Source organism: Fusarium redolens (assembly GCF_020744475.1).
Source record: "Fusarium redolens strain MPI-CAGE-AT-0023 chromosome Unknown BKA55scaffold_1, whole genome shotgun sequence".
NCBI lineage: Eukaryota > Fungi > Ascomycota > Sordariomycetes > Hypocreales > Nectriaceae > Fusarium > Fusarium redolens.
The window spans coordinates 3,290,504-3,305,292 of record NW_025763664.1 but is presented as its reverse complement, the minus strand read 5'-3'; the positions used below and the strand labels follow the sequence as shown (position 1 = coordinate 3,305,292).

Here is a 14,789-nt window from a genome sequence, read left to right as displayed (position 1 = left end):
GTGTGAACGAATCCGGAATTCAAGCAAAAGACCAACTGGTGCAAAGACTCGGGCCAGCAGCACTGAATTGAGAAGCGCAGCTAGAGAAGGACCGGATGGATCAAGATGATGCTGGCATATACAATGCTAATGCGCCGCCGGAATAAAGTGGCATGTGTTGTAAGCTAGGCTAAGGCAAGATGCCGTATCTGTATGGATATGGATGTTTAGAATTGCCTCAGACGGCATGGCTAATGGGTCTACGGGGCATCGGATGAGAAGCCAGGTTAGGAAGCCCCACAGATAGAAAGAGAATGAGAACCCTGTAACTGTTGCTGTCCTGTACAGCATGTGCAGTGCATGTGTGTCTTGCATCTTGTGCAGAGTAACCTTGGCGTTGCAGTGTCGTGTCTGCTTTGGGCCATGTTTGATAGGTAATAAAGTGTGATAGCCAGGTTTTTATTTTTGAATTTTGACTCTCTTGACTCAGAAGATACATAAAAAGACAAGAAAAGAGACATTGATAGCATGACGTACTCATATTGTGCATGCCATGTCACGAGTCAATATAATAATTATGTTGTTTGCTACGCACGTCTACTCTAGTTGCATGCCCGCTTAGCCAAAGCCAACAACACAACGCATCGCATCGCAACGCAACGCAACGTTGATAAAACCATGAACCTAAACCTGTAAGGGTGGATTTGGACTGGACCGGATAATCGTGGAATTGTCAGGAGGGCATTCATTAGTTATCGAACATCCTTGAGCACACCAAAGTGCCAGTGACACCCTTGTCGGAGCCGAGTTGACCAGGCTGTCATTGTCTTGGCTTGAGTAAAAAACAGAATAGCTGCATACAGGGTGATTCACTTACTTACGATACACCAGCGGATGTTTAAGGTATTTTCATACATAAGCACCAAAGTATGACCTCGTAATAGGCAAGGCATCTACATATTTCCTGCAGCAATCGTCATTCTCTCGGCTGCTATTCAGCCATTTCCCCTACTGCACATCACATCCCTCCATCCACTACTGTACTTATCACCACCACCACATGCACGCACCCACTCACTACAACTCCCACTCGCACTGATCCATCATATTCCGTCTGCGTTGCCTACCCCCATGCTCATGCCCTTCTCCATAGCCGTTGTCTGCCCCATAACAGCATGGGACCCCCCCTCCGCTCCCCCATGTTTAGTGGACGAGAACCCTGGGCTAATGGCGCGAAATGCAATCACCACCAGGGCCTTGCCGAGGGACGAGGTGCGAAGTTCATCAATTGTTTGCTGCTGCAGAACAAAAAATGCGTGAAATGCAACCATGTCAGACCACGCCTATACCCTGCTCAGTGTCACGGGTCGTAAGATAGACTGCGATTCGTCTGACGGGCCGATGCACCGTGCTCAGAAGCAGAAGCTCGAGGTTGGAGAAATTGACTAATAATTGTACTGTACTGTAAACAGACAATCCAATGCAAATGGATTAAGTTAGCCATACGCGCAGTACAAGAATGGGACATTCGCTGCTGGGTTCATAGTTATCTAAATCTCCCTCTCTCACTTTCCTGAGGCTGGACCTTGACTGGCGAGAAAGAAGGACAAGCGTCCCACGGTAGTATACTGGAAGTCTAAACTAAAGACTCAAGAATCACACATCATGATGCCCAGCTTTAAACGGCTTCACGGCCGCGCCTTGGTCGCTACTGCTCCTGTTTACTGCTCTGGACCAGCTGCTTCGTCGACCATCAAGATGGCTTCATCATCGGCTTCTTGGACGACTTACCTGTGGCGAATTATCCTGAGTGTGTTGGCCCCTTCAACGGCGCTGCTCCAGTTTGGCTCATGGGCCGCTTCGGTCTTGGGCCCTCCTGTTCAGGAGCTGTATCTTCAACCACACTTCTCAGCACTACAAAAAGCGCCAATACAGACTGGTGTTCCCTTTGAAATCTCAACTACCCCTGAGTTTAACTGCTTCAGTCCGAATCTTCCAAATATTACCATCTATGCTACAGGGGGCACTATCGCTGGATCTGCTAGTTCAGCTGACCAAACGACGGGATATCAATCAGCTGCGCTGACCGTTCAATCTCTCATTGATGCGGTGCCACAGCTGTGCAATGTTGCCAACGTGAGAGGCGTTCAATTCGCCAACACAGACAGTATAGACATGAGTTCAGACATGTTGCAAGCGCTGGCGGAGCAAATTCAGCGTGATCTCAACAGTCCTTCTACACAAGGCGCTGTTGTGACGCACGGAACTGACACTCTGGATGAGTCGGCTTTCTTCCTCGATCTCACGATCCAGAGCGATAAACCTGTGGTTGTGACGGGTTCCATGCGTCCTGCAACGGCCATAAGCGCTGATGGGCCCATGAATTTGTTATCTTCAGTGACTTTGGCTGCTAGTGAGAACGCCAGAGGCAGGGGAGTCATGATTGCCATCAACGACCGCATTGGATCTGCTCGCTTCACGACAAAGGTGAACGCCAACCATCTCGATGCTTTTCAAGCTCCGGATAGCGGCTTACTGGGAACATTTGTCAATATCCAGCCCGTCTTCTTTTATCCGCCATCACGACCTCTGGGCCACCACCATTTCAAACTACAGTCCGGACCTCGATCATCAGCACTGCCTCAAGTGGACATCCTCTACGCTTATCAGGAGCTCAGCGTCGGCATGTTCAAGGCGGCCGTTGATCTCGGCGCACGAGGTATCGTCCTCGCAGGCCTAGGAGCTGGATTTTGGACTTCCAAAGGCACGGAGGAGATTCGACGCATAGTCCATGAAACCAACATCCCCGTGATAGTAAGCCGTCGGCCAGAAGGCGGTTTCGTGGGACCCTGTCAGGCAGGAATCGGAGCTGGTTTCCTGAACCCCCAAAAAGCGAGGATCCAACTCCAACTCGCGCTTGAGACCAAAATGGACAACGACGCCATCCGGGCCCTGTTTGAGCACACGGGAGTGCACTAAAGGGGCAAAAGATCAAAGGTTCAGACCACAACGGCATGATACATATTACCAACAGGACCGGTACCTTTTTAGAGGAACTTCCAAAAAGATCACGATCAAATAGGGAAACTCGATACAATTCGGAGGCTTACGCATGCATCAGAAAACGGTTTGGATCTTCAGGGCGCATTTTCTTTGTCTTTTCAGCGAATGTCAAAAATTGGGTGTGGCTATCTGTTTTTTTTTTTTTTTTTTGCAAAGATCGTTTTTCGTTGTTTCATCTGGGAGGCATCTTGAATTGGAGTGGCAAAATGGTTAATACAACCGAAAATGGTGGGAGGCTATCTGCTTTTTTGTTCTGCATTGTTGTGCTTATAAAAGTTGATGCGAGGGGACGATGAAGCTATATGCAGCAACCTGTTTTCCGGTGCTTGACAGGCAGGAGTATAATAAAGTTAATTGTATTCAACATATATACTGAAATTACAACTTAGATGGTTCTCAAAGCAACATATGAGCAAATGCCAAAAGCCAAGATACTCAACGTATTGGATTTGTCGATAACCCTTGCTCGACGCACTCGTAGTGTACTACGGGTAGCTGCACAAGTGACAGCGGAAGAAGCAAAAAAAATCACAAGCGAAACGGCACGAAATCAGGCAATAGCGGTCCAACAAGGGGGTCTGGAGAGGGAGCCAGGGCTCGCTGCAACTGAAGATCCTTGATGTGTGGGTCGTTAAAAGCCCGAGTTGATGCCTCGGGGTTCAAGAAAGATCCGGAAAGATATCCATACCTATTCTTTTCGCGAGATTGCATCATATAATTGTGATAAGTGAGTGTCACATAAGGAATTGGGGTTTGATATTTCCCATGATGTGACTTATGGATTTTCTCTCAGGTACGAGAAAGGGTGGTAAAGATATAAATAGCAATTTCTCAACCTCTCAAAGAGTATATGAAATTAAGCTTAAAGGACATAAATTGACCATACAATGATAGAATGACAGAATTCTAATGGTTGGCGGATGATGAGATTGATACTTGCTGATGATCGTCTCGGTAGACTATAGGTAGTTTCACGATCCACTATGACGGTTGAGAGAGAACCTGGATTTACGGCCAACTGTAAATCGGATAAGGAGATTTCAATCCCAACTTTCTAATCAAGCTCTCTAGAAGTCCTAACCAATTTGTTAAGTCAACTTTTGCTTAGAATCGCATAGATGTAATCACAAAAGTTTATCAGATTAAAATAGTCATAAACTCTGTTGAAGACTTCCTCCAGATTGAGACATAGAGCAGAAGCCTCCCGTTCGGCCTCCACGCTCCGCGCGTACTCCCCATATTTTATCCCTTTACTTGTAAAGCTTGTCATAACATCAATACACCCATCCAAATAGCCTTCTCGAATCATGATAAACTAAATTCATATCTAAATTCATAATCGTTTATTCCCGTTACAACGCGTCAGCCACCTCGTATAAGCTTATCCTTATTATTATCTAGCCGGCATCCATCGGACAAAACAACCCTGACACAGACACGCCACCACCAAATCAAGGCAGGGCAAAATTCCTACTCCAGATCGAGATCAACCACCTTTTCATCCCTTCCATTCTCACTCATGATTTGATTTGCTCAGCTGTCCTTCTCTCCCCTGGGCAGAGACCATTACCCCATGGTTGAACAATTGGGGTCAGGGCAGGAAATACAGCAACAACAGTCACTCGTTTCAAGTTAATCGACCGATCACGCCCAACCAATCCATCGCGACGTCAGCGAACATCCCGCATGTCGGCCAAGAAAACCTCAATACACTCGTTTTACCCCCTCGCCAAGCCGTCATGTTCCAAGACCATTCTGGCTCCGAGGTGCCATCAGGCCCTGAATCACTGAAAGCCAGTTCAAAGGTCAATGTTCGTCGTCGCAACAGTGGTGCCGGCCGTTCCGCACCATTGGTCAATCGCATAAAGGATGGTGCTGCAGATGTATATCAGAAGACCGTTGTTGAACTTATTCTGCGTCGCAAGCATGTTACTGTGTCGACTGATGGACGGCGCATACCTCTCGAACTCGAACACGAAACCCCTTTAATCGATACTCGTCGTGGTCTTGCGTATGTCTCGAACAGCATCCGAACGTCAAGATATACAGTATGGGACTTTATACCGAAGCAACTTTTCTTTCAGTTCTCTCGCGTTGGAAACTTTTACTTCCTCTGCGTTGGTATACCGCAGATGGTGTGTATAAGCAGAATCTTAAGGATGGACTTGTTGCTAACAGCCACACCAGGTCCCAGGCCTTTCGACGACCGGGTCCTACACTACTATTCTACCGCTTTTATTCTTTGTGATGTTAACAATTGTTAAAGAGGGTTACGATGATTATCGAAGGTATCGTCTGGACAAAATCGAGAACGCTGGCTTCGCCACAGTGCTTGGGCGAGAAGACAAATACTCGGGAAAGGTACAACCAGTTAACAAGTGGACGAAGTTTAACCTGTTTTTGACCCATTCGACGGCTGAACCGCATCCCGTACCACAGGAAGAATTTAATGGATTGCGCTGGGTTCCTGTGAGATGGAGCGAGATCAAGGTTGGAGACATTATCAGACTCTGCCGAGACGAGCCTATTCCTGCAGACCTTGTCTTGCTACACAGTGATGGGGAGAACAAGTTGGCGTACATCGAAACCATGGCTCTCGATGGAGAGACCAATCTCAAGAGCAAGCAGGTCACGCCCGCTTTGGAAGGCTGCGACACGATCGAGGGAATTTCCAAGTGCAAGGCTGATTTTGTCGTTGAGAACCCAAACCCTGACCTCTACAATTTTGATGGTCGCGTGACAGTCGGCGAAAAGACTGTGCCCTTGACTTCAAATGAGGTCATATATCGCGGAAGTGTTGTTCGCAACACGAACACAGCAATTGGGCTTGTAATCAACACTGGGGAGGACTGCAAGATTCGCATGAACGCCAACAAGCACCCAAAAGCCAAAAAGCCAGCCCTAGAGCGCGTTGTTAGCAAAATCGTCGTTACTCTTGCCACTTACGTGGTGGTCCTATCTGTTGGCGTATCTATGGGCTACGTCAAATGGCAAAAGAGCACAGAAAGGGATTCGTGGTATCTGGAACAAGCCAGGGTGCCTTTCTACCAGATCATCATTGCATTCATTATTATGTTCAATAACGTTGTACCCCTGTCGCTGTATATCAGTCTCGAAATCGTCAAGATCGGCCAGTTGCTGATGCTGAATTCGGATATTGAGATGTATGATGAAGAGACAGATACCCCTGCCCGATGCAATACGAACACTATCCTTGAGAATCTGGGTCAGGTGGGATACGTCTTTTCAGACAAGACGGGAACCTTGACGGACAATATCATGAAATTTCGAAAGATCAGCGTTGCAGGAACTGTTTGGTTGCATGAGATGGATCTGGAACCAAAGGTCGATGAAGTGGAGACCCTTAAGCTCGATGAAGAGTCAGAGCCAAGTGAGCCTTCAGTTTACAAGACCGACCCTGTCACGGTCGTTATCAGAGAGGAGCAGGCTGAGGCGTCGAATGAACCATCTACGCCACTGGCTCTCGCTTCGCCATCTCGACCCTCTATGTCACCTCGCCCTTCCATGTCTCATCGCCCATCTATGGCACCCTCGAGACCTTCAATGGCACCTTCACGCAATTCGTTTGGGAGTCGTAGGTCTTCGTCCCAATGGCGCTCAACGGGACGTCCGGATCATATTCAGCCTGACGTTACCACGAATGATCTTATTGAATACCTCCGTCTCCGCCCCAACTCAGGGTTTGCTAGGAAAGCGAAGCAGTACATTCTCGCTGTAGCTCTGTGCCACACCTGTTTGCCTGAGTATAAGGAGAATGGAGAGCTAGAGTTTCAAGCAGCATCTCCCGACGAGCTTGCTCTCGTCAGGGCTGCTCAGGAACTCGGTTACCTTGTCATAAACCGAACGACCCAAACCATCACTCTTCAGGTCACTCAGCCTGACGGCCACGAGGAAGAGTTCAAATACGAGGTCCTGGACGTGATTGAATTTACAAGTGCAAGGAAGAAGATGTCGATCGTTGTTCGTTCCCCAGACGGCCGTGTATCGGTTATCTGCAAAGGCGCCGACTCTGCTATCTTGCCTCGTCTGAAGATGTCGCAGATCGCCAAGCAGAAGGCTAGTGAGGTTCGCAAGAGCGCTGAGATTGAACGCGAGATGCACCGACGCAGTGAGCAGCAAGAGCCACGAAATAGTTTTGGTGGAAGGCCCAGCCTCACTATCCGACGAAACCCAGGCGTGTCGAGGGATCGGAGTACAAGCAGACGACCTAATGTGGATAGAAGCAAGTCGTTCGAATTTGGCCGACTTTCTAGACGCTCTGAGGATAAGCCCCGTCTGTCCATTGCGACTCGTGGTGTGTCGATCGATCTCCCTCGAGGCCAGTATCTGAACACTCCCGTTCATTACCAGCAACCAATTCCCGAACACCTGGCCTTCCTCGAGGATCCAGCCCTGCTTGACGATGCCGAGACATTTGCTAAGTGCTTTAAGCATCTGGATGACTTTGCCACCGAAGGCCTTCGTACGCTACTCTTTGCGCAAAAGTTCATTACGGAACAAGAATATCAGGCCTGGAAAAAGATTTGGGACGAGGCTACGACTAGCCTCAATGACCGTCAACAGCGCATTGAGGAGGCTGGTGATATGATCGAGCAGTCGTTCGATCTTGTCGGAGCAACTGCCATTGAGGATAAGCTACAGAAAGGCGTCCCTGAGACAATTGAGAGGTTGCGAAAGGCCAATATCAAGGTTTGGATGCTTACAGGTGATAAGCGAGAAACTGCTATCAACATCGCGCACTCGGCCAGAATTTGCCGGCCTGGTTCAGATCTCTATATTCTCGACATTTCCAAGGGAAGTCTTGACTCGCAGTTGATTGCCCTGCAAGAGGATCTTTCAACTGGTTCAGTCCATAGTGTGGTTGTTATTGATGGCCAAACGCTTGCGGCTGTTGAAAAATCGCCGGAGTTATCTGCCACATTCTTTAAGGTGATGTTGCAAGTCAACTCGGTCATTTGCTGCCGTGCCTCTCCAGCGCAGAAAGCGCTACTTGTCAGCACCGTCCGATCTCGCCTTAAGAAATACCATGGTAGGAAACGTCGAGGCCTGACCCTGGCTATCGGTGATGGTGCAAATGACTTGGCCATGATCTCGGCCAGCCACGTGGGCATTGGTATATCTGGAAAGGAAGGTCTCCAAGCAGCTCGCGTGGCAGACTATGCCATTGCTCAATTCCGGTTCTTGCAGAGGATGTTGCTTGTCCATGGACGATGGAATTACGTCCGTACCGCCAAGTTCATTCTTTACACATTCTGGAAGGAAATGTTCTTTTACCTGCCGACAGCACAGTATCAAAGATACACCGGCTACAGCGGCACGTCTCTGTATGAAGCCACTAGTCTGACCGTGTTCAATACGCTTTTTACGAGTCTCTGCGTTATCTGCATGGGAATCTGGGAGCAGGACCTCAGCGCTGAGACACTGTTGGCCGTTCCCGAGCTTTATGTCTACGGACAGCGCAACCAGGGCCTCAACATCTGGAAGTTTGGTCGATGGATGCTTCTTGGTGCCATTGAGGGTGTGATCTGTTGGTATGGCGTCTGGGCTGGCCATGGTTGGATCACACCGGCAGCACGCGACGAAGGCTTATATGCCCTTGGGACGCTCGCATTTTCAGTTGGAGTTCTCTGGATCAACTGGAAACTTTTGTAAGTGACTACCTCGCTTTGATGCCAAATCATGACTAACGGAATTAGCATCTTCGAAACACACTACAAATCCGCCATCGTCATGGCATCTTTCTTTATTACCACCGTTGGCTGGTTCGCTTGGCTGTGCTTCCTCGACGCAGCCTTCGCGGGCCGCCCGTCTGGGCCGTACGCTATTAGAAATAGTTTCACTGAAGAATTCGGGACCGACGCAGTATGGTGGGCAACATTATTCATCGTGCTCGGGCTCTTGGGTCTGTTCGAGATCGTGCTAAAGTGCGTCAAGCGTCTTCTCCTCATTGCTGGACTTTGGGATTGGCCCCCCTGGGGAAAGAGTCGTCGCGGTGAGAACATTGAAGAATGGGACGTTGAGCTATGGCAGGAATTAGAGCAGGATCCGGCGTTGCGAGAGCGCTTAAAGCGACTTGCTCGTGATGAGCAGGTGGAAGAGGAGGATGAATTCGAGAACGGTATTGAGGAAGGGATCCGGGGGCGTTGATATACGTGTTTATGGCGTTTTGATACCCTATAGATAATCAGTACTTCTATGTCATTGGTATTTGTTACTTGTTGCATAGAATTGGACATGGAACACGATATAGCAGGGAGTCTTCTTCTATACACGATTAAATTATTCACCCAGCACCTCAACTTCTATCTTGACACCTGCTTCTGGCCGCTTTAGCCTCGCTACAAACTCCTCACCCAGTGTTGCGGGTGTCAAAATACCTCCTTGTCTATGAGCAGGTATATTTCCTTGCAGAAGGACCAATACCGCTTGAGTTAGAGCCACGCCTGTAAACACATACGGATCACCATCGTATGCGAACTTGACTTCAACTTTCGGAACAGGTCCAGTTCCTTTGTCGTCTGCTATAGCCAGAGTGCGATACTTGAAGTAGTGACCCCTGCGTGCTTCCTCAGACGGACCTGTTCCTGGTGGGAACATTCGGGTGGCCAAGTAGCGTATAGGAGGTATTTTTGTGATTGCATTTGTGAGAAGGGAGAGACTCGTTCGAAACATCAATGCTGATAAAGCATTAGAACATTTCATTCGTGACGAGAAGAAGAAATTCTCTCCATAGCCTTCTGGGCTTAGAAAGTCTGATCCATGACCAGCGTGTAAGCCCCAACTTCGACCGATGACAGTCGTTTCAATCTGTGAATGGGTACTTTCCACTAAAACACCCAGTTCATCAACAAATTGGACGTCAAGAGCATTGGGAGGCGGGAGAACTCCGTTTTTGGCCACCTGTTGGTCAGTCCTTGGTACAGGAGATAGATCAAAGGGGGCGATATCGACGGGTTCGAGGCTACACAGTGAGCTGAGGCTTCCACCGCTGAAAGAACCGCGGACATCGTCAAGACAGACCAGGACTTCGCGTGTGGGAAGGGAGAAGTGACGTTGAAGTTTTAGAGCGGCGAGATAGACGGATAGATCAGCGGGGACGGCAGCCCAGCCTGTGGTCATGATAATCTAGCAGTGTCAGACAAATACCCGAAAGTAGATAGCCTAATAATCTTACTCTTGAACCTGAGTTACGAGCTGTCGTGTCATACTGGGCGATAATATCTCGCATCCAGGCGGGCTCTCCGCTACTTTGTTGGTGTAAGTCGGAAGCGACGCTGTCAGACGAAGGATGCTTACCAGTCCACATAATCGGTGCCGTTCTCAGCACAGGCTCTGATCACAGCTGTTCCACATGTGGTAGCATAAGGACCAATAGCATTTATAATCACACGAGATGTCTTGACGAGCTCGGAGATGGCTTCGTCGGAAGCGAGGTCAAGAGCGTATACGGTGCCTATAGGCTTTTTTAATAAGTGGACAATACGAGGGGGCACAACAGACATTTTGGTTCTTCAAGTCCAAGTTCTTTGTGTAAGAGTTGCAGTTTACTCTTGTTACGACCTGCGATGGCCCACGATATATTCTCCGGGAGGACCTGTGCCATGTATGATGCACACAGGCGGCCTGTGTAGCCCGTTGCACCTAGGAGGATAATGTCGATCATTCTGTCGACCTGGAAGTTGGGTTTATCAAAAAGAAAATGATACATCAAGATACATCAATGTACTTGCACATCTACCTTATAAGCCGAACTGTGTGTCTCTTCAACGGCTGCTCCGGCCAAGGCAGCCCCACGCATCGGTCTGACTGATGGCCCGGCCGGAGAGATATTGAGGCATAGGATATGATAACGGGGCAATAGAAAAACCGACCCTAACATACATATCACCAAATCAGGAACAAACATCAATGCTGAATATTTGATCTTGCTTTCCTTGTTAAACAGGCCTAACTTTGATTGGCTTCTTTTATGGTGTTGCTGATAGGTATGTCCTCACTTGGGGGGGGATATAAGAAATGGCTGACTAGCTATTTCTTCTGCCACGTTGAAGCCTCATTATCCTCGTCTCTCAACATCCGTATCCTCCTGGTTAACCACACCCTCAGATCTTTCAGGGCGATCAGGTATCTTTCCGATGATTTCCATACTCCTAAAAGTGTACACAACTAATGCAAGTGCAATGAAAAGGATACCAAAGTTCGTCCAAGCTCCAGCGCGAAGACCCTTTAGAGACGGTGCATCCCATTCCTTGACTGATCCAACATCTTGAACACTTACGCCTCTTTCTTTAGCCATGACTGATGACTGAATCGAAGTGGCAATAGCCAGTGCGATAGCACGACCAATCATACCAGATGAGTTGATAAGTGCACCGCCCACAGCTTGATCCTCTTTTGGAAGGGAATGAGAAGTAAAGAGCGTAAGGCAAGGCCAAGCCGTGTCGGCTCCAACAACAGAGAGAATCATAGCCCAGAACCCCCATGCAAAGTATGATGTCGTTGGGGGAATCGGCACGGCATATAAAACAGCAGCAATGCAAACAGCCACGTGTCCGAACGCAAGGATAAAGAAAGTCGGAATCCGTGAGAGGAAGTACGCCGTGAAGAAAGCAACTACAAACCCACTTACACCAGTAGGTATGAATCGCAACATTGTCTGCAGTGGTGAAAGACCTTGGTAATCCTGGAAGTAATACGTTGCGTAAATGAGGTAGTTGTTGAATCCACCAAAGAAAAAGCCCATGATAATCATGACGGCTGTGAAGCGCCAGTTGTTGAAGATGGACACTTTAACAAGTGGTGGTCGATTCGTCTTCTGTTCAAGATACCGTTGCCAAAAGAAGAACGCAACGATGACACCGAACGAAACAACGATGAGCACGGGGATCCAAGGCGCGGTCCAGCCAACGACGTTTCCCTCTGTCAAAGCAAACATAAGTGCAAGGAGTCCGCAGGTGATAAGCGTAGCACCAATCCAGTCCACGGCCGCCGTCTTGGCCCGGAGGCTGTTATGCTCGGGTCGGAGTTCCGGAGGCGGAGGAGGGATGCAAAAGACACCGGCGACGGCGATCATGCCGGCCATGATGGCGAGGGCACCAAAGACCCATTTCCAACTGGCCCATTCAGCAATGAGACCGGAGACAAGATTGCCGCAGACGCTACCGAGGGGGGCACCAGCAGCTGGCGCTGTTAGCAAGTTCCTAATGAGTGTTTGGAGAAAACGCACCGTATGCACTGAAAGCGTAGTTCTTTGCCTTTCCTGGAGGAAATGTAGTCCCGAGGATACCAATCGCCGTGGGAACATTAGCAGCAGCGCCCTAGATATATCAGCCGTATCCTGTGTTACAGCAAGATATAGCTTACCAGCCCGTGAAGGCCACGGAATAGATCAAATGCAATCTCAGTAGGTATGAAAGCATTGACGACACAGCAAATGGTAACCCAGAAAGACCCCAGAATAAAAATCAGCCTCTTTCCGTAGATATCTGCGATTCGACCCCAGAGTAACAGAAAGCAGCCAAATGTCAAGACGTAGGATGATACTACCCATTGAAGTCTCGTATCAGGAACATCAAGGGCCCGGCCAATCTGGGGAAGGATGATAACGACGCTCTGACTGGCAAGAGTCTATTATTGTCAGTGTGTGTTCGATACTTGTTTGGTATAGACTCACGTTGAGAAAAGAAGCTCCTGTGACGGTGCATACGAGAGCTATGCAACGCGCCTTCGATAACCTCAACTCATCCTTCGAATCTACTGATTCTGCATCACCGCTCCCATCATCGTTCGAAGAGATATTCTCTTCAGGCCGATTATCGGAGTTGGCAGGGCGAGAAGACTTTTCGTTACCAATCACATCTCCAGGGACAATCTTTTCCTGACCTGAAAAGGTCAGAGTAGTATTTTGAGAAGCAGAGTCGATGACAAAGTCTGGTCTCTTCTCATTGGATTGATCAGCCATTATCTCTACCCTGTTTTCTCTCTCGAAGGAGTAAGAATGAAGAACGAGAGAGTCTCAAAGTCATGACCTCGGAAACAATGGGGAAATACCCAGGGTAATATATATTACACCGGCGACATTGATCCAAACCCTTGAGAGCCAAGCCTAAACCCCCAACGGATAGCCTAAGGGATGACAGAAAACTTGGGAATTGAATTCTTAGTGATAAAAATACTTGGACAGGCTCAGGATAAATTGGAATAACCTTGGCAGACTCTTTGATTGGGTTATTTTCGTCCCCTGATCCAACGGTCTCAAGGTTCCGTATCAATCAGTCAATTGACTGGGGTAGACTGTGGGGGACGGGGTCTAGCCGAATGGCGAATTCCTTTTCATTTGACGAGGATGATATTATTCCCGGAACTGCAACTCTTGGTTACATTAACAGACAAACAAGCTTCAGTAGAAAACTCTTTTACTAAGGTGATCATCACTATAACAACCTTATCTCAAGGACATAATAAGCTACCTACACGAAGAAACAAACACTCTCTTCTCTCTTGCCATAAGAACATAAGTATTCTTGCATGGTAGATCTTCTCATCTTGAACCCCACTCACCCCTAACTCACATGCCGGGTTCCGCTGCCGAAGAAAGCCTTCCAGCACCAACAACACAATCTGGTCCATCTATTGCCTAATTCTGAAGCAAGAGGTTATTTATCCCGTCATCCTCTCTCTTTCTCCTCTTTTGATTACTGTAGCTCCCCGCTTGAGCTGGTGACTAATCTTCTTTATAGACGAGTTTCACGGTTAACGACTTGGTAGTCAAACATACGAAGCGGGCAGCTTTTTCTCCTCACAGAGACAAACGCAAAGTGTTGCACTGCTATCTACGTGATACAAGTATCATAACCTCAATGGCACCTTTACTTACAAATCAGGTCGGAATCTATCTCCTGTTGGGGGTGCTTGCATGAGTAGGAATTATACCCCCCAACAGGCTTCACTACAATCAACACACTCAATCTATACAATATGCACGTATCCATCACTCCTGTACTCACTTATCACATCATGCTTGACAACTATGCCTCTCCAATAAGTTTTCTCATTTTCATCGATATCATTGGATCAAAGCCCGTATAAGAGAGCTTCTCAATCTCATGTCTGACCAAACCAATTCATTCATTTCCTTTCCATTGCCTTCTCCCATGCACGCCTTGCCTTTTCCCTTTCCTCATCGCCCTACGGTTCAAGTCAAGAAAGAATACATTGTTAAACGAACACGCGTTCAACCCCGTCTCCCAAAAGTTTGTTTGTTGTCGTAAATAAGAAACCAGCCATTGCAGTTGAGCCCTCCCCCGACAAACAACCCAAAATACCATCAAAGCAAGCAAATCCTGATCCAGGGAAAGAAAATGACACGCACGCAATCTCGTTATTTGGCTCCAGGTGTTTCACAAGAAGAAATACCAGGTAGAGTGAGAATGACAGTGAGGAATAAAGAGAGTGAAAGAGAAAAAAGACCATGGCGAAACGCCTTGCCCTTCCATTCCGTTCCCTTTGATTTGTTTTGCCATATGCCACCCTGATCTTTTCTTAAGGCGATTCTCGAAAAAAAAAAAAAAGAAACAATCGTACACGTACACGTAGACACATTTGAGGTGTGAGAGTGAATATTCGTCCGGCTCCATGAAAGCCATATGCATCATGCTGATTATAACCCCCCGACTCCTTGATCATAGTTCACCTCTTCTCCACTCCCTCCCCTCTCCTAAGATATT

At 48.0% G+C, this 14,789-nt stretch overlaps 4 protein-coding genes across 4 annotated transcripts; 2 read left to right on the top strand and 2 right to left on the bottom strand.

Moving 5' to 3' along the window:
- Window positions 1-1,374: 1,374 nt before the first annotated feature.
- Window positions 1,375-3,207, top strand: BKA55DRAFT_602224 (Asparaginase/glutaminase). The gene is made up of 3 exons (XM_046196558.1): window positions 1,375-1,410; window positions 1,480-1,524; window positions 1,627-3,207. Exons 1-3 carry the CDS (start codon window positions 1,381-1,383, stop codon window positions 2,956-2,958), a joined length of 1,407 nt encoding a protein of 468 aa, XP_046056800.1. The 5' UTR covers window positions 1,375-1,380; the 3' UTR covers window positions 2,959-3,207.
- A 1,574-nt stretch (window positions 3,208-4,781) lies between these two features.
- Window positions 4,782-8,715, top strand: BKA55DRAFT_496312 (uncharacterized protein; the record flags this gene model as incomplete). The annotated part of the gene is made up of 2 exons (XM_046186359.1): window positions 4,782-5,177; window positions 5,230-8,715. 2 exons carry the CDS (start codon window positions 4,782-4,784, stop codon window positions 8,713-8,715), a joined length of 3,882 nt encoding a protein of 1,293 aa, XP_046056799.1.
- Window positions 8,716-9,007: 292 nt separating this feature from the next.
- On the bottom strand, window positions 9,008-10,726 carry BKA55DRAFT_495379 (Saccharopine dehydrogenase-domain-containing protein; the record flags this gene model as incomplete). The annotated part of the gene is made up of 5 exons (XM_046186280.1): window positions 9,008-9,237; window positions 9,351-10,188; window positions 10,238-10,307; window positions 10,360-10,516; window positions 10,564-10,726. 5 exons carry the CDS (start codon window positions 10,724-10,726, stop codon window positions 9,008-9,010), a joined length of 1,458 nt encoding a protein of 485 aa, XP_046056798.1.
- Window positions 10,727-11,119: 393 nt separating this feature from the next.
- BKA55DRAFT_588562 (major facilitator superfamily-domain-containing protein) lies at window positions 11,120-13,024 on the bottom strand (the record flags this gene model as incomplete). Its single annotated transcript, XM_046194813.1, has 4 exons — window positions 11,120-12,243; window positions 12,290-12,380; window positions 12,427-12,690; window positions 12,737-13,024. The coding sequence occupies 4 exons, from the start codon at window positions 13,022-13,024 to the stop codon at window positions 11,120-11,122; spliced, it is 1,767 nt and encodes a 588-aa protein (XP_046056797.1).
- Between the last annotated feature and the right edge of the window lie 1,765 nt (window positions 13,025-14,789).